General features: G+C 36.1%; 2 protein-coding genes across 6 annotated transcripts; one reads left to right on the top strand and one right to left on the bottom strand.

Annotated features, from left to right (window-relative positions):
• Positions 1–310: 310 nt before the first annotated feature.
• Positions 311–11,034, bottom strand: LOC135946900 (uncharacterized). 4 transcript variants are annotated; one of them, XM_065495371.1, is made up of 14 exons: positions 10,433–11,012; positions 10,320–10,382; positions 10,188–10,246; positions 9,087–9,176; positions 8,745–9,036; positions 8,486–8,571; positions 7,875–7,905; positions 7,645–7,818; positions 7,479–7,590; positions 7,371–7,423; positions 7,220–7,310; positions 1,363–1,590; positions 753–904; positions 311–691 (listed from the first exon to the last, which is right to left on the bottom strand). In XM_065495371.1, exons 1-14 carry the CDS (start codon positions 10,574–10,576, stop codon positions 569–571), a joined length of 1,698 nt encoding a protein of 565 aa, XP_065351443.1. In that variant the 5' UTR covers positions 10,577–11,012; the 3' UTR covers positions 311–568. The 4 variants fall into 4 exon arrangements, with proteins under 4 accessions (XP_065351443.1, XP_065351442.1, XP_065351444.1 ...); XM_065495370.1 differs by having other exon boundaries at positions 7,479–7,578; positions 7,627–7,818; positions 10,433–11,007; XM_065495372.1 differs by having other exon boundaries at positions 7,479–7,578; positions 7,627–7,818; positions 8,823–9,036; positions 10,433–11,005.
• Positions 11,035–12,275: 1,241 nt separating this feature from the next.
• LOC135946905 (uncharacterized) lies at positions 12,276–16,214 on the top strand. 2 transcript variants are annotated; one of them, XM_065495381.1, is made up of 12 exons: positions 12,276–12,597; positions 12,663–12,705; positions 12,764–12,799; positions 13,045–13,211; positions 13,274–13,468; positions 13,719–13,925; positions 14,692–15,204; positions 15,261–15,296; positions 15,350–15,507; positions 15,561–15,752; positions 15,808–15,996; positions 16,050–16,214. In XM_065495381.1, exons 1-7 carry the CDS (start codon positions 12,493–12,495, stop codon positions 14,833–14,835), a joined length of 897 nt encoding a protein of 298 aa, XP_065351453.1. In that variant the 5' UTR covers positions 12,276–12,492; the 3' UTR covers positions 14,836–15,204; positions 15,261–15,296; positions 15,350–15,507; positions 15,561–15,752; positions 15,808–15,996; positions 16,050–16,214. The 2 variants fall into 2 exon arrangements, with proteins under 2 accessions (XP_065351453.1, XP_065351454.1); XM_065495382.1 differs by lacking the exons at positions 12,663–12,705; positions 12,764–12,799 and having other exon boundaries at positions 12,488–12,597.
• The last annotated feature ends 1,771 nt before the right edge of the window (positions 16,215–17,985 follow it).

Raw genomic sequence — 17,985 nt, 5'->3', positions numbered from 1 at the left:
AGCATCAACGGATAAACTTTTTCAGACTGAGAAAATTCCTAAAGATTTAAAATCAATAAGGTTAAATTATTTGCACTTTTGGCACGACTATTTAGTCAATTCAGATAGTTTCGGCAGCCCTAGATAATATATCTACCGTACGTTTCTAATTTTTATCAGGCAATTTTCATTTTAAAATAGAATTGAACGTATTCTTGAGAAATTAAAATTTTAAAAAAGCTTTTTCCTGGGAAGACGTCCTAGCCTCACATCCTGATGCAAATAAGTTGATTTTGTTTTGTATAGAGTTTAGAAAATGAATCAAACCTAGTGCAGGTAAGATGTACATAATTTATTGCTTACAAATTTTACGCCCATATAGTTTTTCAAAGTAATCACCACAGAGGACAACTTTAAGCAAATGAAACACATAAGAGGAAAAATGGAGATCATAACTTTGAATGAGTATACAATAGCTCCTTAAATACTTTACAAGCAAATGCTAAAAACGTTTAAATGTAAAAGATCTAAGTGTCAGTCATTTTCGGAAAATCGCACTTGACCACCGCACTCGCGCTCGTCAATCTATTTATTTATCCACCCTGCGCGGTGCCATCTTCAAAAGTGTCTCGCCGCTGGGTTTGCCGTTGGTGTACAGCTTCAGCGGCTCCTTGCCGTAGAAAGTCACTAGGCCTTCCACGCTGGGAAATGCCTGCGTGAAAGAGAAGATTGATAATAATGAAACCGACCGAGGTGTCAAGGAGTGTTCTCACATGCTCGTTCTTTTTCGCCTTTCCCAGGGCGTACAGGTCGTCTGCCCGTTTTCGAACCTGGATGTGGTACAGTCTGGTCTTGTGCAGCACGCTGAGGGTGAACGCCGCGTCCTCTTTTGACGAGTTTCGTATCATAAAACAGCCATCAAAACCTAAAATAAAATTATAAAAATAGATGTATTAGAAAATAAATGTATTGCGAATCGAGCCAGTTCGCATTAAATTTCTTAACAGTAAGTTTGAGCTTTTTAGCACTGATTTTTTTATTTATTGAATAAAAACTGCACCGGAAGCGGAATTTTCAAGGCGTTTAATCGAAAGATTTAAATCAACATTTTTTTAACTTTTCGGCGAGTTTTGAAGTAAATGAAAATATTTGTGCCAAGATAACAATTTTATTTTATTTTATTAAAAAAATAAGAGAAACAAGAAGCAGCTAAAATGGGAATAATAATTTTTAGGCTCTTTAGATATATATATATATATATATATATACATTTTAAAATAATATGATGTAAAAGGAAATATATATATATAGATAAGTGGCCGAAATGAAATATTATTACAGATAAACTCAATCAATCAAATATTTTACTAAAAATGTACTAACCACACTCGCGAAGGAGTTCATTGGCCTGCTTTCTGTCTACTTGGAAAAACCAACGGGCCTTTTCAATGGCATCGTTTGGCCCTTCTGCGATCTTGGGCTGCGACTTGAAAACCGGTGATGGTAGCTCGGGCAGTGGCCTCTGCTGACTCGGTGAGTTCAGCTGGCCTTTTGTCGAGCGAGAAATGGACGGCGAGGAAGTGCTTGACGATGGAGTCCTCACGTTTTTCTCTGCAAAACACATAAAGGAAGAAAATAAATTAATAAGAGCAGTTATTCGCGAGATTGGAGGTCGATTGGACGCGATTTTTCGGCGTAGAAATTTTTAGGTGGCAGTTATATTTGCTTAAAGTACTTGTTAATAGATGGTGAAATTCCAAATTTGAAGCTCGGGAATGGGGGCGTTCCCTATTTTTTCGGTATCTCAAAAATACCCGAAAAACGAATTGTGTTAATGAATTCTAAACTGCAACTCTTGACTGCATTGAGGTATCACCTTGAAATTTTCACTGCCCAACCTAGTTTTTGATCCTGAACAACTTTTACATTTACAAAAAATTCGCAGGTCGAAGGTCAAGGTCACCTTTTGCGACCTTTTTTTGAAAATTCAAAATTAAGGGATGATAGCCCCCTACGATTTTTTTGGGGTTCAGGGCTGAAATGTAGCCCGTGAAATTCTGCACAGGCACACCAAGTTTCATAGGTGCAATCGCGATACTTTTGCTGCAATTCGAATTTGAAGTTTGAAAACTTGCTCGAGGCCGCTTTACCGCGCGTGGACTTCGAGCTGCGAGCTAACCTCTTGTTCGTCAAGTTGATTTTTTTCGCATTTCACTTGCTTAGAAACACCAATGGGGCCTAGGGTAGACCAAGGAAGGTCAAAATCGACCTTCAGGGTCTGTCCCTGACGTGACCCTGAGCTCCGAAATATCGAAAATTTCCAATTTCATCGAACTTGGTGTCTTTTCATAGGTTTTCACCACCGTAGAGCTCAAATATACAGCCAAAACTGCCGAATGACAATCCTGAAACCGGTTCTTGAAATAATTGTGGTAGCCATTAATCCAGACGTGATGTGTGAAATGGTCAAAATTTTGAAATTTTTAATTTATGAAAAGATGCTTCTATTTTGCACATATGAAGTATAATATGTGCTGATAATAAAGGATCTTATATGCTTAATACTTTGAAAAAATGTTATTAAATGCAATAACAAATAATCTACTTTTAAAAAATAAAAAAATTTGTTTCCTTACTTTTTTAAATAAAAATTTTAAACATGTAATTTATTTGTTCTTGCTCTAAATAAATTTGTTAACTTTGTAAAAAACGATCGGTTTATTTAAAATTCAATATAAACTTCGTGTGTACGAAACAGAAGAACTTTTCATAAATTAAAAATTTCAAAATTTTGACCATTTCACACATCACGTCTGGATTAATGGCTACCACAATTATTTCAAGAACCGGTTTCAGGATTGTCATTCGGCAGTTTTGGCTGTATATTTGAGCTCTACGGTGGTGAAAACCTATGAAAAGACACCAAGTTCGATGAAATTGAAAATTTTCGATATTTCGGAGCTCAGGGTCACGTCAGGGACAGACCCTGAAGGTCGATTTTGACCTTCCTTGGTCTACCCTAGGCCCCATTGGTGTTTCTAAGCAAGTGAAATGCGAAAAAAATCAACTTGACGAACAAGAGGTTAGCTCGCAGCTCAAAGTCCACGCGCGGTAAAGCGGCCTCGAGCAAGTTTTCAAACTTCAAATTCGAATTGCAGCAAAAGTATCGCGATTGCACCTATGAAACTTGGTGTGTCTGTGCAGAATTTCACGGGCTACATTTCAGCCCTGAACCCCAAAAAAATCGTAGGGGGCTATCATCCCTTAATTTTGAATTTTCAAAAAAAGGTCGCAAAAGGTGACCTTGACCTTCGACCTGCGAATTTTTTGTAAATGTAAAAGTTGTTCAGGATCAAAAACTAGGTTGGGCAGTGAAAATTTCAAGGTGATACCTCAATGCAGTCAAGAGTTGCAGTTTAGAATTCATTAACACAATTCGTTTTTCGGGTATTTTTGAGATACCGAAAAAATAGGGAACGCCCCCATTCCCGAGCTTCAAATTTGGAATTTCACCATCTATTAACAAGTACTTTAAGCAAATATAACTGCCACCTAAAAATTTCTACGCCGAAAAATCGCGTCCAATCGACCTCCAATCTCGCGAATAACTGCTCATAATAATGCATGTGGGATGGTCAAGTTGTCTTATGTGGTACTTGGAAGCTGTAACTGCTGTGTATCTGTTCAAATAACGTGCACATTTTATAATTAATACTTATTAATCATAATTCAATGTTTTACAATGGACCAGCAAAATTGTTTCGCCAGAGCTGATTTAGTCAAGTAAAAATGCGTAAATATATGCGTAAAAATGCATAAATTTTAAATTTTATTGTAAGTTTACTATATATGTATAATTAAAAATATAAAATAAAATTATAGTCAATTTAAATTAATTAAAGATTAAATTTCATGAAAATATAAATTTAACATATTATGCTTAACGTAATTTTAAATATTAAATAAACGTTTAAAATTTTTGTTTTATAAAATAAATGCATTTTATTTTAACTATTTTGAAATTATCTTTAAATGTTTTAATAGCAATTAATTTTTAAATTAAAAATTTAAATCTAAAATAAACTCATTTAAAAATTGAACACGCATGCAATAAATTGGTTTGCTCACAATAATTAGCCTTCAAAAACGTGCATAGTTATGTTCCTAAAGTCAGAACAAGAGTAACCTGATGCGGTATAAGGAACCAAAAAAAGAACAAAGCCTTCGATTTTTACCAGGGACACTCCTTGGCCTAGCTGACATGACGACGTAGTGCGAGAGGTTTTCCTGCAGGGACAAACTGCGGCGCAAGCTGGCCAGGCTGCGCCCGCCGCTTGGCATGTTCACATAATACGGACAATGACTGACTGATTGCAGGCGCCGATTCGGATCCTCGGCCGGTCTTTTCGCGATTTTGACAAACGTCTTGGTTACGCACGTACTGCTCGCCATGGCAAACGCTTCCGAGCAGGGAAAGCGAATGACTGATTTAAAGAGCGAGAGAGCGCAGCCTGCGCTGGGGGTGCCACCGCGGGGGTCCGCTTTTGTGGGTATTTTAATACATAACTACTAGCTAACAGCAAGCACAGCTGCCTTGTGAAGTTTAAAAGGCACATTCTCTCACTACATATTTAAACCACCTGAACGAACAGTATTAAGAACAGATAAAAGTATTGTTAATTTCAAGAAAAAGTTTTTGTGTAATGTTTTTTTATTGATTTATGAAAGTTAAAATCACTTATTGTGTATTTCATTTTAGCTATATGTACGAGGATACACAGAATCTGGGGTTACTGATAAGGAAGCATCTAATTTATAATAATAATCATCAGATAATCTTTTTTGGTTGACAATGTTTTCGAAGCTAAATAGATGGCCAATTTTAATACAACTTAATTAATTATGAGTTTCTAAGTAAAAATTTGCTTCTGAATATCAACTAAAAGCCAAATTTCTTGGCAAATTCCGACTAGTTCAATTATGTGCGAATATAAATCTAGGCTTTGAAATCTTTGATTGCTTTCTAGCTCAAGCGTCAATATATATATATATATATATATATATATATATATATATATATATATATATATATATAACTTTGAAAAATTTAGTTCCTTAAAATCAAAGATCTAGTGACCATCCATTTTATTTTTCTTTTCGGAGAGAGTTCAAGAAAATTGAAAAACTGATTATTTATTTGGAGACTACCCACGTTTAGATAAGAAATGCTGCAATATGCTTGTGTTATCTATATTTACCGCTACAAATAATAATGTTTAAATGTTCTTTAACTGTAAGTATATATGTTTTAAGCATATTGATATAATATTTATTGAACGCCAACGACGTACGACTATTTGCATAGAAGTAAAAATAAATTAAATTTTACATTCCTAAGAATAACTAAGAAAAAATCGACTCAGTCCGAAAAGTCAACTTACACGTATGATTTATTTTACAGAAAGACCCCAGAAAAAATTCCAAAGACTTAATAGGAATTATGCTCCCGAATTATATATTACAATTCAATTTTTGATGGTTTGAAACAAATTCATAAAGTCTGCATAAGAGCGTGCACAAGAGGCAAAGCAAAGGGTAGACAGCAAACACATGCAAGCTAACACAGTTACACATTCCTCTCGAGAAGCACGCTCACCAAAGACAGAACCACCATACTCCTCGTGCAGCTGCAAAAGCCTGCGAATCATGTTTCTCAGCTGCTCCCTGGTCGCCACCACCAAGTCGACGCACTCGGAGCCAATTCTCTGCAGCAGATTTAGGAACACCGAGCTCACCACCCTCGCGAAATAGCAGCAGCAACAACACCCTGTCGCCTTCTAAAGTCAACACGAGCACCAAAGTTTTAAAATTAACCGTAAAATTTAATTTACACGCCATCCAAAAATGAACGCAAAATTTTCAAGTATGGTGACAATTCTAAATTTAAAAAAATAACTAATGAAGAACTTGGAAGCTTAAAACTCCTATTAACAGCACTAAACACCACGTGCCCCCATTAGTTCTGAAAAGAAAAATTTTGGAGTAAAATAACTCAAAAAATCCCGTTTGAACGTATTTTTCTATGTTGAGTGGCACGGAGGAAAAACAATCATTTAATTAAAAACGCACCAAGTGAAAAACAGGTGGAATAAATTACAACAACAAAACCGTTTTACAGACTTATCAAATATGAATTGCTTATTAAATTTTAAAAATTCAATAACTGGCAATATTTTCACTTCCTCCAAATAATTTCTTACAGAGTCTGAGGTTTGATAGGAAAATCTGCTGGCGGAGGACGAGACGCGCCTCAGGCTAGAGGGGACGGAGGCGGTGGAGGCGGCAGCCTTGCATCGCATTGCGTCGCATCTTCACAGCCTCTCACATCAGCACTGACTGACTGACGAGCCAGCGTGCATGTTGAGAGAAGAAGCGGTACACACATGCTGCTCGGAAGCAAAAACGGGCCAAGAAAAAACAATGAGCCGAGAGAAATACGTGACAGCTGCACTATTATTTTTCTCTCATTGCTCAAGCCACGAAGCGTTAAACGGAGAAGACAGCAGTTTTTTCCATTCAATTAAAAGAATGTTTTCGGCGAAGAAGAATGGATTCCATGTGGCCCACGAATTTACATACGATTTGAAATATCAGGTTGCACGTCACTTTTGATATTAATTAGAACTGTGAATTTTAGACGGATTTTTGGTCAAATAGTCGACTAATTTTGCTTGTTTTTGGCGCTTTCTGAGGAAAATTAAACAGTTTAAGGATGATTTGTGTTGGTTTTCGGGTAAACGTTGTTACCGCATAATTCATCTTTTAAGAGAAATTTTAAGGAAAATGTCATTTTTGTCGATTTTGCGACTGATTTTTTTAGTTAATGGAAGATTTTTTCCATAAAATTTTGGAATAGTTAGTTTATTATACCCACTTTAAATTAATTATTTAAATGAAGCTTAATAAGTTAATTGGTTCAACAATCAAGATATTGTAACGATTTCTTTGCTGGTTTCTAGCTTTTCAAGGGAAACAAATGTCCGCATAGTTTTTATTTCTAAAAATATTACCTTGTAGGCCAAATCAGACCTAAGGCAGGACGTTTTAAAAAAATTTGGCATAGATTTAAACTATTTTAATTTATGTCGATTGTAAGGTTCTTACTAATTTAATCTGAAAGCTCAGAAAATAAGGGTAGAGTGTCTTAAATTCACAGCCCGAAAAATTAAACGAGACTTACCATCGTCCATAATGATGGGTTTCGACAGGGGCAGAGTTCGCGGCTGTTTACCAAAAAGGCCGTTTGACAAAGGAATCAGTTTCACGCCGTTCTAAAATTAATATAATTTCCACTGTGAGTGCGACTTGGAGTCAAATTACATCAACGTTACCGGCATCATCATGTCTTTGGACTCGTCATTCAACTCCAGACGCTTGACGACATCTATGAAAAGGGAAAATTAATCTCCATAACAGGCCGAACACATTTCAGATTTCACCGTTGGTCGGTGGCAGTGGCAGCTTTCTGTTTGTATGATTTGGTTGCATTGGCGAACCGATTGGTTCTTCATAGTCGATTTGGTCGTCGTCCTCTTCAGGCTGGAAATGCTGCTGTAAGAGCGATAGGACGGAATATTAATTGCCCACTCTGATATTTTTCCTTACAAAATTGTGGCTTTCGTAGGGTCTATTAGGTAGGCTATTTTTCTTTCCCGGTCGCGGAGGGAGCGTTGGCTCCACAAAACTATTGCTGCCTGACAGTTTGGACAACGACAGTTTCCTCACGCCTTCAGGGTTAATATCATTCACCGGATCCAAATAATCGCAGTCTTCGTCATCCTACAGTGCATTTTTTTTTAAATTAAAACTATTGTTGTTAGAAAATGAAATAATACCATAGGAGGTGGAATGTTTCCTGTCAACGTCCTAAAAATGGAAGCAAAAATTTTGAATTAACATTTCCAGTGAAACTTAAAGAAGATTTAAATGTTTTCCCAGTGCCACGCGGCATTTTTGCTTATTTGTTTTACTTACTGTTTATCTTAAGATTTAAATTTGCATTATTTGCCAATAATTTCAATTATATGGATATTCATACGAGAGGAAATAATACTCTCTAAAAATCGGGAAACAGCAAAAATTAACCCAGATGAGTTCCGCTTAAATTTGCGATCAAATCTCGCCGCATGCTGTAATAAGGCGGCGAGCACCGTCTCTCTCTTGAAAATGTATTATTTCACCAAAGAGGGAAATTTGGCTCATAATTCACACACTGTTGAATAGATCGCGACATAAAGACTCGAAAACAAGCAAAAAAGTGTTCAATTTTTCGAAATTTAACCAAATCTGAAATTAAACTGTTACTTGGTCAAATAATAACACACCATCACTAAAATACAGTTTAAGAAAAAAAAATCCATAATCTATCCCAACAGCAAAAATGCCATCTTCTTTTAAATTATATTTCAATTTCACTTTAAAATGAATGTGTAAATTGAGGATTTACATGTCTGGTGGTAGCGGAAGAGGCTCAAAATTCCTCTTTCCTTTGTTGGGATCCATGGCACCGGCTCTCATCGGCAGCTGAGGTTGCTAAACGAAATAATAAAGCTCAGTATATTTATTTTGATTGCACATCAAAAAGTCAAAGTGCTGAGCAAGACAGATTAAGGTGCGTTTCAAAAGCATATAAAGCGTTCGTATCATCAATGAAAAAAAAAAATTGCGGAAAGAGACGGATTCTCGGACAAGTCGGTTAGACGCACCATGCTCGGTGAAATCGGATTCATTGGGAGATAACCTTCCTCATATTGCGGGTGGGTTTCAACGTTGCCATACTCGACCTCTTCATCGAAATCGTCCGAGGCCCACGAGCCGTTGTCGTCGTCGTCGTCCCCTTCGTCGTCGTCATACTGTTGCTGCTGCGACGAACCCTGGGCATTGTCCAGCTCTTTATCGTTGTTCATATACACAACCTCCTCCTCATCCTCGTATGAATAAGACGGGGGTGGCATGGGCGGCTTCCGCGACCTTGTGTCCATGTTTTGCGAAACTGTGCTGTTTGGAATCGATCAGTGCGCGAGTAATGCAACCAAGTGTTTGTTTACTCTGTGTTTTCTGTTGAGCAGTCGCAGCTATCGGCTGAGACGTATTTCTCAGGGGTTTCTTTCAAATCTTTTATTAGTTGTGTCAGCAATCTGCGAATTTTTATATAATATTTCTTGATAGTCCATTTAATATTTGCCTATTGATTTTTTAAATTTTTGCTTTTAATAATCTTTCTAATATTTAAATCGATTTGTGTCTGCCCTCGTATTTGTTTAAAATTTTCATGAAGAATTTTATTTTAAACACGCCATTCATCCTGTTGTAACAATCAGAACTTTCCTTTAAAAATTGATAAGGAAGTTAAACCTTCAATTCTTTTTTTTTTCATCAGAATAAACACCAAACTAAGGGATAAGGGGCATTCAAAGACGTACCACGTCTTTTTAGCCTCTTTTGGGACTGACCAAGACTAAAGATTTGTCGATTTGAGCCAACTGGAAGGTACTGTTAAGATTTAATTTAGTTGCGTTTGTAATTGAAAAATAATCTAGAATAAAATGTTAAAAGCTCATGACATTTTACGAATTTCTAATGACTTAGTTGAAAATGAAACTCTCTTTGTCATATTCAACTAGAGTTTAAACTTGAACGCAACACTTGAAACAAGTTGTTAATCTCAGTGTGATAATAATTTTCGACGCAACTTCCTTCGCGTACTGAAGAAGTGCTGTTACAAATATTTCTCAAGAATTAACAAATCTGTAAATTTGTTAAATTTCTTGAGTAATAGAGATTTGTGACATTCAGGTAAACAAAGGAGATGTTTTTTTGGAGCGTTTCAATCAAAATTAAATTACTTTTGCTTATTCTTATTTAATTCAGCAGTTGAGCTGCAATAATATTTTCAATGCTACACATATATTATTAGTCATTTGCTTTTTTTGGGCAACATTCCATCTTCAAACAAAGAATAGATTTTTAAAGCCCCTTTGTATCGACTGAGACAGCTGATGAAACAGGAGCGTCAAGTTATTACCCAATAACCCGTTTTAAATTCGAAAATAGTGACTTTCTTGCAGTTTCTTCACAATTGAAATCCGAAAAAGGCAGCCGCAACAACAATAGAAAATAAAAGTGTCCTTGCCTCAAAAGTCACGTACCTGACTTTGACCATGCCAATATCCTTTTTCAGCACCGACAAACTGACGTCATTCGAGTCCTTCGGTCCATAAATAATTGGAGTTATACGACGGCAAGAGGAATAATTAAAAAGATAAATACGAGCAGCTCACCAATAAACTCTGTCCAGTGATGCCCCGGCTGGATATCGCGTGACAGCAGTCTGATAATTTGTTCTACGAAAGAGAGACTGAAAATCGGATCGGGAAATTGGAAGAAAGCAAACCTTCTGCAGGAAATCAACGACGTCTGCGTCGGACCAGGCTGCAATTCGTCTAGTTAGTTCCGCCCTTATGCTGTAAACTCCTTTGGCCATTTTCTTGAGCGGAACTGATTGCTTAGGTTCCAAGTTCGCCTGCTTTTGCAGCATGGTTTTCCTCGCGCCAAACCACAAAAGTCCCTCTGATAAGCGTCAAAAAGTACTACACATCGGGCGTTTGAATTAGCGCTTTTTTTCGAGAGCCGCACCGACCGCGCACCGACTGCTCTCACCGCGCACACTGCTCCGAGCCAGACTCACTGACACTGAAGACTTTCACCTCCTCTTCTCGTGCGCTAATTCGTTGGGTCAGCAGCATTCAAAACAATTTGTATTCCACTGGCGTGGCCGTACATTCCGAGCATGATTTCACTCTCCTCTCTCAGTCGGGCAGGGACGAGTTAACGCGTGTGTTACGAAATAACAATAAGTAAAATGTCTGAGTTTCTGAGTCACCAAGTGGAGGCTATTGTTTACTGCTTCTTTGGAAAGATGGAGACATCGGAGGCATCTTGCGTTTAATACAACAGGGAATACACACTGATAATTTTATCGGTTGATTGTTAAAATATGAAATCAGTGAACTTGCTCTTAAGATAATAATTTTTAAGTCTTTAAATGATACCATAATTGATTCCTCTTGAACCCCAAAACACAAGAAAACAACTTGCAATCTTTAGTCTAATGATAAAATGATCCAGTATTGAGATTTTCTATTTTTTTTTCTCAAGGAAAAATTTAAATTGCAATTTTAAATTGATTTTATTGCTCTGTAAGGCATATTTTGAAGAAAAATTGCGACTTTCTCTTATCTGTAAACACAAGTAATTAAATGATAGCAAAAAAATGGTTTTCCTTGCTATCATTTAAAGTTGTTTTTCTTGAAGTGTGCTCTTATCATTTGCCTCCCAAATTACAAATAAAGGAAACTTCATATTAAAAATAAACATTACGTGTGACTTGGATAAATTTTTTTTTAAATCACAAGAAATGCTTTTCCCTCGAGTAAAAATAATTTCAAACCTATATTTATAAAACTTATTTTGAACTTAATAACAACGAAAAACGAACTTTTAGCTGGTAGATGTTCAGGTTGTCATGTTTTTTAAGTTTACATTTAATTCATTTTTAGGTCATAATTGAAATATTTCCTGGTCTTTGAGTCATTGAAAATTCAATGATTTCAGTGAGAAAAATCAAAAGCTGTTTTACAGGTGCGCAGGTATATAATCTGAAATTTAGAGCACCGTTGGAAATTTTTATAGTGGAAGCAGGAAAAGCTCTGGTAATTAAGAGCATCCAGCACATTGCAACGTCATCGTCAATGTTGAAGTTAAAATTTTCGGGAACACGTCACTGGCCTTCCCTTGTTCGTTAACGCGTCAGCCAACTCAAAAATTCGACCGACGCTTTGATCTGCAGATTATTTCGTCAAAAACATTAAAAAATGGTTTAAAGAGGAAAGATAATCTTTTGTACTCAGGATAAAGTTTTGCATTGTTTTATTGGTTACAGATGCGATTCAATTTATTATTTTGTGTTTAGAATCTAGAAACTGTCGCTTATTGGTCCTGGTTTCATTATTGCACAGCATAGAGATAAACTGTATGTAACTGAATTTCACAAACAATAAACTCAATGAACCACAACTACTTGCTAAACTCAACAATGCAAGAGGTTCTTAATTGTTAGCCTGTAAAGCTCTACTTATTTATTACTTGTCAACGTTGATTGATGAAGCCCTGAAAATCATGATACGTATCAAATATATTCACGGATAATCTGTTATACATATATACGTTTTTTACCTTTAAGCTATTTCTTTGATTAACACGGCGCATTGCAATTGGTCCACATTCGTTATATTTAAGCTTGGTAAAGAAGATTACGTCATTTATATAATGCCTGTTATCAACAGTCAAGTTTGCTCAGCGCATAGAGTCAAACTTTTTTTATCATAAACGAAAGCGAGAGCGGAAACACACAGCGGTTTGTGACCCATATTACATCCATTTGGAGTCGAGCTCATGGGCGTGATTGAAGTAGTGAAAAGATACGGGAAAGTATTCCTCTTTTTAATCGTGATCCTCGTGGTGTGGAACTATGGAAATTTGGTCGAATGGAAAGAGCAAGTAAGAGCGTTTTGTTTGTTATTTCGATATGTATAACTCATTAAAAATGGATTGCTGTTTATCAGAGCGGGAAACTGTTCTCTATAGCTTCCAATTCAGAAATAGAAGGTGAGTCGTGGCTGAATTGTAAAAATTCAATTGCAAATATTCCCTAATTCTTTTTCAGATGTCTGGGACCTATATAAATATTCGCAAAGAGAAAGTACGTATATTTAATATACCAATTATTTCAGCCAAGTTCACTGTTTGATTTCAGCGAATATTCAAATAGATAGTTTAAAGATTCACCCTTCGTTGTGATGTTTAAGTTATAAATTTAAGAAAAGCGCATTCAATTACATGTCAAAATACAAACAAAATTTAAACGCAAAACAACTGAATTAAAAATATTTAATTCACGGTGCTTATAGAACAAAATTAAATTTTTCCACCTAATTGAACTTCTAGTTGCAATCATCACAGAAATGTACCAAGATGACGAAGAATTGGTCCAAATCGTTCGCGAAAGATTTCTTCTACCACCGGTCACAATGGAATACAATCTCACTCGCCCAGAATTAGATGATCAGTCCATGGGTCAGGGAAACAAGATCAGACAAATTTTGGGAGAAATGGTTAGTAAAATAGAGTTTTGAAATTAAAGTTCTTTTAATTTACAAACACATTTATTCCACAGACACATGGATTTTTTGTTGAATGTGGCGCTTTGGACGGTGAAACTCGCTCTAACTCGTTATACTTTGAGCGTTTTCTTGAATGGGAAGGGTTGTTGGTGGAGGCAGACCCCCTTAACTTTGAGCAAGTGATTCAAAAGAGAAGGAAAGCGTGGTTAGCTCCTACTTGTCTTAGTCTCGAAAGAAGACCTCAGTTGGTAAGAATGAATGTATAAGAGCAGAACCGATTTATTGGCACAAAAATAGTTGAGAGACTGACAAAATCATAAAAATGCCTGCATTGATAATCATGACATTTTTTATTGATATCATTCATATACCTACAAAAATCCAATAAAGTGCCCTAAAAATATTTTCTTTTTTAATTATTAAACTGCATCTAAATCTTTGCTCCAGAGTATTTTTCACGCCTTTTAAAAACAACGTACTCACTATCTATTTGCGTAGGTCAACTTCATGCAAGCGAAGAACGTTGGGAAAATTCTGGGCAAAAACGTTGAATTCAATGGAAAGTCGACCGAAGTGCTGTGTATTCCGATCACAACCCTGCTTTTGGCCCTAAATAAAAAGCGAATAGACTACTTCAGCTTGGACGTCGAAGGAAACGAACTTGAGGTCCTACGCACCATAGATTTTGACCAATTCGACATTCGGGTTAGTAAACCCTCTATGAATATATATACACATCCAACACATCTTGATTAGCTCGCATTTTTAAGTGAAGTGCACCACCGCGCGTTGTTGCAAATATTATAAGAGTTTTTGAGTTTCTGTTCTTAAAAATAGCTTGGGTCTATGTGGATTTTGAAGGCGTGTGTGACAGCACTCCCTCTCGCTTCTTGCCAATATGCTTGGTTTCTGTATATTCGAGAATTATATCTAATTTTTCAATTTAAGACCCCGGTGCGGGGCAAAGGCAGTTCAAATCTTGCAGCAAGTGATGTCCCGTGAAAAATTTACACGTCGTCCAATCGTAATGATATAGCTTTATAGAACAATCTTAAAACCGACTTAATCGGACTAAAGTCAAGGAAAAAAATATACAATTTTGCTTCATGTTTGGTAGTTTACTGAGAGGCAGCCTTTTTTATTAAAAAATCAAACCGTTAAATTTTTACAAAAATATCAAACAGCTAAATTTTTATCGTGTTTAGCCTTGCCGAAATACTTTCCCCTTCAGAAAGATTGGTTTTGTAGCAATTTTTAAATATGTACTTATTTTAGTCAACTTTTCCTTGAAAAAAACAGCGTAGAAAAAGATAAGACGTTAATATTTTTAATTATTTGTAGTTTTTTTTTTATCAAATCAATGCCACTTAAAACATAAATACTGGGTTTTTCTGTGTCTCCTAATAACTTGCTATTATGTACAAAATATATCGGTAATGGTATGAAAATGTATATTTATTTTTTTCCTCAGACGCTGTCCGTGGAATTTAAGCACGTGAAGGCAGGCAAAGACATGGTTCAGCGTTTTATGAATGAAAAAGGCTATGAGGTCCACAGCACTGTAACTCGGAGTGACAACTTGGCCAATGACTTTATATTCATGAAAAAAGATTAAATGAATAAAAAGACTATTTCACTTATAATCAATAATGTATTGTGACTTATAGAAAAATTGTAGTATGTATATTGGAAGTGGTGGAAATAAATAAATGTGTGGGTATAGCGATATATGAGTTGATAAAGTTTGGCGCCACGCTGTCACCGCTCGACTCCCTTCACATTAAAGCGGAAGAAATGTCGCGTACGCAGGACTTATACTTGGCGGCCGCCGCTGTGATTGCCCTGTGGTGGACAATTTCTCTGCAAATGTCCGTCCGGTCGTTCGTCCAAGAGGTCACCACTTTCAAGCTCTTTGTTTATCAAAGCCACACGTACATGAAGGAGGTGCTCTCTACCTTTGAAAACACATCACACTTGGAGGATGGTATTGAATTTTCACTATTCTAATTGATATTTATTTTAATAATATTTCCCCCACAGAAAGCAGACCACATTTCTCCTTTTCGCAGACTGAAAGTTAGTGATTCCTGCTTTGCTTTCGAAACGAATAACAAAATTTATCTATTTAGGAAAGCTGGTCAGTGAATTTTCGCAAGAGGACGAGAATCTGATTCAGTACATCAAACACAACCTTTTGATTCCACCACCTATGTACGTGGGCCCTGATTGGGGGTTTGACCGCTCTAGAGGCATCTTAACCGCGGTGATGAATTACCATAAGAATATGGTGACACCACCTATTTCATATTTTAATTAAATTATAAGCATAAAAAATTTAAGACAGGGGGATTCCACGTCGAATGTTGTGCGTTCGATGGTCATTATTCGCAAGCGCATTTTTTGGAAACATTTTATCATTGGGAAGGACTAGTAATAGAAGAGGAGCCATCAAAACTCGCCAAGCTAATTAAGATGAAACGCAACGTGTCGATTTTGCCAACGTGCGTCAGCCCTGAGAAAAAACCTATTCAAGTATATTTTCTCATAAAATTTCTCTTAAAAATTAAAAAAATTAGAAAATTTGAAGATGATGCTGAATCTGCGACCTGACGGAAGCAGCAAAATGAGCGATAACGGCACCTTGTTGCAATGCATGCCTTTGTTTTCGGTCTTGAAAGCTGCTGGCAAGTCAACGATTGATTTCTTTAGTTTTTACAACGAGGGCCGAGAGCTAGAAATTTTGAAAACGCTTCCATTTGATAAAGTAAATATTAAGGTATTTGTATATATTAAGTGTTTTCAACCAAAATTAAAATACATATCCCACAGGCTATTGCAGTTTACAGAGCACGGAAGAACAAGGATGTGAGCGAAACTTTGAAAACTTTTATGTCTGAGAAGGGTTTCTATAGCGCAAACATCACCCTCGAAGACTATGTTTTCCTCCGAAATGAAAATTGATTAATCAATAAATAAGCTTTTGGATTTTTTTTTTAATAATATGTCTATTAAACGACAATCAATTGACCCGAAATTCTATGTAACTCCAGCTATGACTAAATCTGATTGGATCAATACTAATTGTAACGATAGGGCTAGATACTCCTTTCATGGCTATCACTACCTCTTCTGCTCTCATAAATATTTTCATCTCGAAGTAACTTTAAATTGTAAATGTATCTAGTGTGATTCTTCGCTCACAAAAATGGACCAGGAAGACGAGACTTTGGTTCAAATCGTTCGTGACATTTTTCTCATAAAACCTACCACAGGTGCTTATAATCTGTCAGATTCAAAAACTGAATATCATTCAGTGGGCCAGGGAGAAGCAATAAGAAATATTTTGGGGGAAATGGAGAGCCATAGTGCATTCTTGATGCTGTGCTGTAATCAATAAATTTCATAGAAAGGTGGATTTTTCATCGAGTGCGGAGCTTTGGACGGAGAAACCCTTTCCAACTCTCTTAACTTTGAGCGTTTTCTCAACTGGCAAGGGCTTTTGGTCGAAGCTGATCCTCTCAACATACAAGAAGTTGTACAAAAAAGGAGGAAAGCGTGGCTGGCGCCCACTTGTCTCAGTCTCGAACGAAAGCCACAGTTTGTCAGCTTTGCATCATGATAAAAAAATAACTAGTTAAATTTCATTTTGCATTAGACGAACTGCGGTTATTAAATTTTGTCCTACTGAAAAAATCTTTCCAAAAAATTTATATTTTTTGTTAAATTCTTAGCTTTTTCTGGAGGCAACTACATCACCTTAATATTATATATATTCATTTTTATTATTTGCAGACACACTCTGTTGAGAATGTACACGTGAAAGAGCGCAAAGATGCAATATTGCGATAAATGTTTGAAAATGGCTATGAAAATCGAGTCAATGTAACCGATGGATTTGCCAGAGACGACTTTATCTTTGTCAAAAAACAACCAAAGTGATTCATCGAAATTATTGGGTTTATTTGATTTTTACATTTAATAAAACACGGTGAATATTTTGCACATAATATTAAGTGGAGTACGAATATCTAGACTTTTCATAAATATCAAGAGAAGCAATTACCCTTAATTGAAATTGAATAAAATTCTACATCAAGTAAATGTACGACTGTTTATTTATGTTCTATGTGACTTAATAAACGTGAATTAGGAAAGGGCAGTGATAATTTTTTATAATAAATTTGCGGCAAGCATAGATATACTTTTAGTTAGAGGCGGTAATAAGGATACAGTAAATATTTTTCTATTGAAATTGTTTCCTCAAGAGGGAAACCACCAGATGCAACCCATAGTTCACCGGAGGAAATTAAAAAGGATATCAAGGTTCGAAAATCATCGACAGATATGGACCAAACAAACGAGAGATTGGTTGAAATCGTTTGCAACGTTTTCCTGCAAAAAAAAACTAAGGATGAAGGGATGCCATCTGTCGAAACCAAATATAAAAGATCAATCAGAGAGGGCTAGGGAGAAATAAACCATATATTTATTTATTTCCGCAGAAGAAAACTTTACCCGATAATTTGTACACCGTTAGATGGATTAAGACGAGCGGAATCAAAATAGTAAAAAAATCATTGAAAACCGTTTGATTTTACGAGCAAGTGGGTCCAATCTGAAATTTGACAGTCATTTCGGTCCTGATTTCGTATTGCACGTTGTAAAAAGGTAAAACTGTTGCTGAATCCATAAACAATAGAATCACTGACAATGAACTAGTACCTATTATACATATTCGAGAATGCAAAATGTTCTAAACTGTTGG

Source organism: Cloeon dipterum, chromosome X (genome assembly GCF_949628265.1).
Source record: "Cloeon dipterum chromosome X, ieCloDipt1.1, whole genome shotgun sequence".
Lineage (NCBI taxonomy): Eukaryota > Metazoa > Arthropoda > Insecta > Ephemeroptera > Baetidae > Cloeon > Cloeon dipterum.
This window is presented reverse-complemented; position numbering and strand designations above follow the sequence as displayed.

Bases quoted from the DNA above. Each gene is read 5' to 3' on its own strand.
- LOC135946905 (XM_065495381.1), top strand. From the start codon at position 12,493: ATGGGCGTGATTGAAGTAGTGAAAAGATACGGGAAAGTATTCCTCTTT. The intron at 13,212-13,273 runs GTTAGTAAAATA...TTTATTCCACAG, and splicing joins GACAAATTTTGGGAGAAATG to ACACATGGATTTTTTGTTGA. The intron at 13,926-14,691 runs GTTAGTAAACCC...TTTTTTCCTCAG, and splicing joins TTGACCAATTCGACATTCGG to ACGCTGTCCGTGGAATTTAA.
- LOC135946900 (XM_065495370.1), bottom strand. From the start codon at position 10,576: ATGCTGCAAAAGCAGGCGAACTTGGAACCTAAGCAATCAGTTCCGCTC. The intron at 10,383-10,432 runs GTTTGCTTTCTT...TCTCTTTCGTAG, and splicing joins TCGTTGATTTCCTGCAGAAG to AACAAATTATCAGACTGCTG. The intron at 9,037-9,086 runs GTAAACAAACAC...GATTCCAAACAG, and splicing joins TGCTCAACAGAAAACACAGA to CACAGTTTCGCAAAACATGG.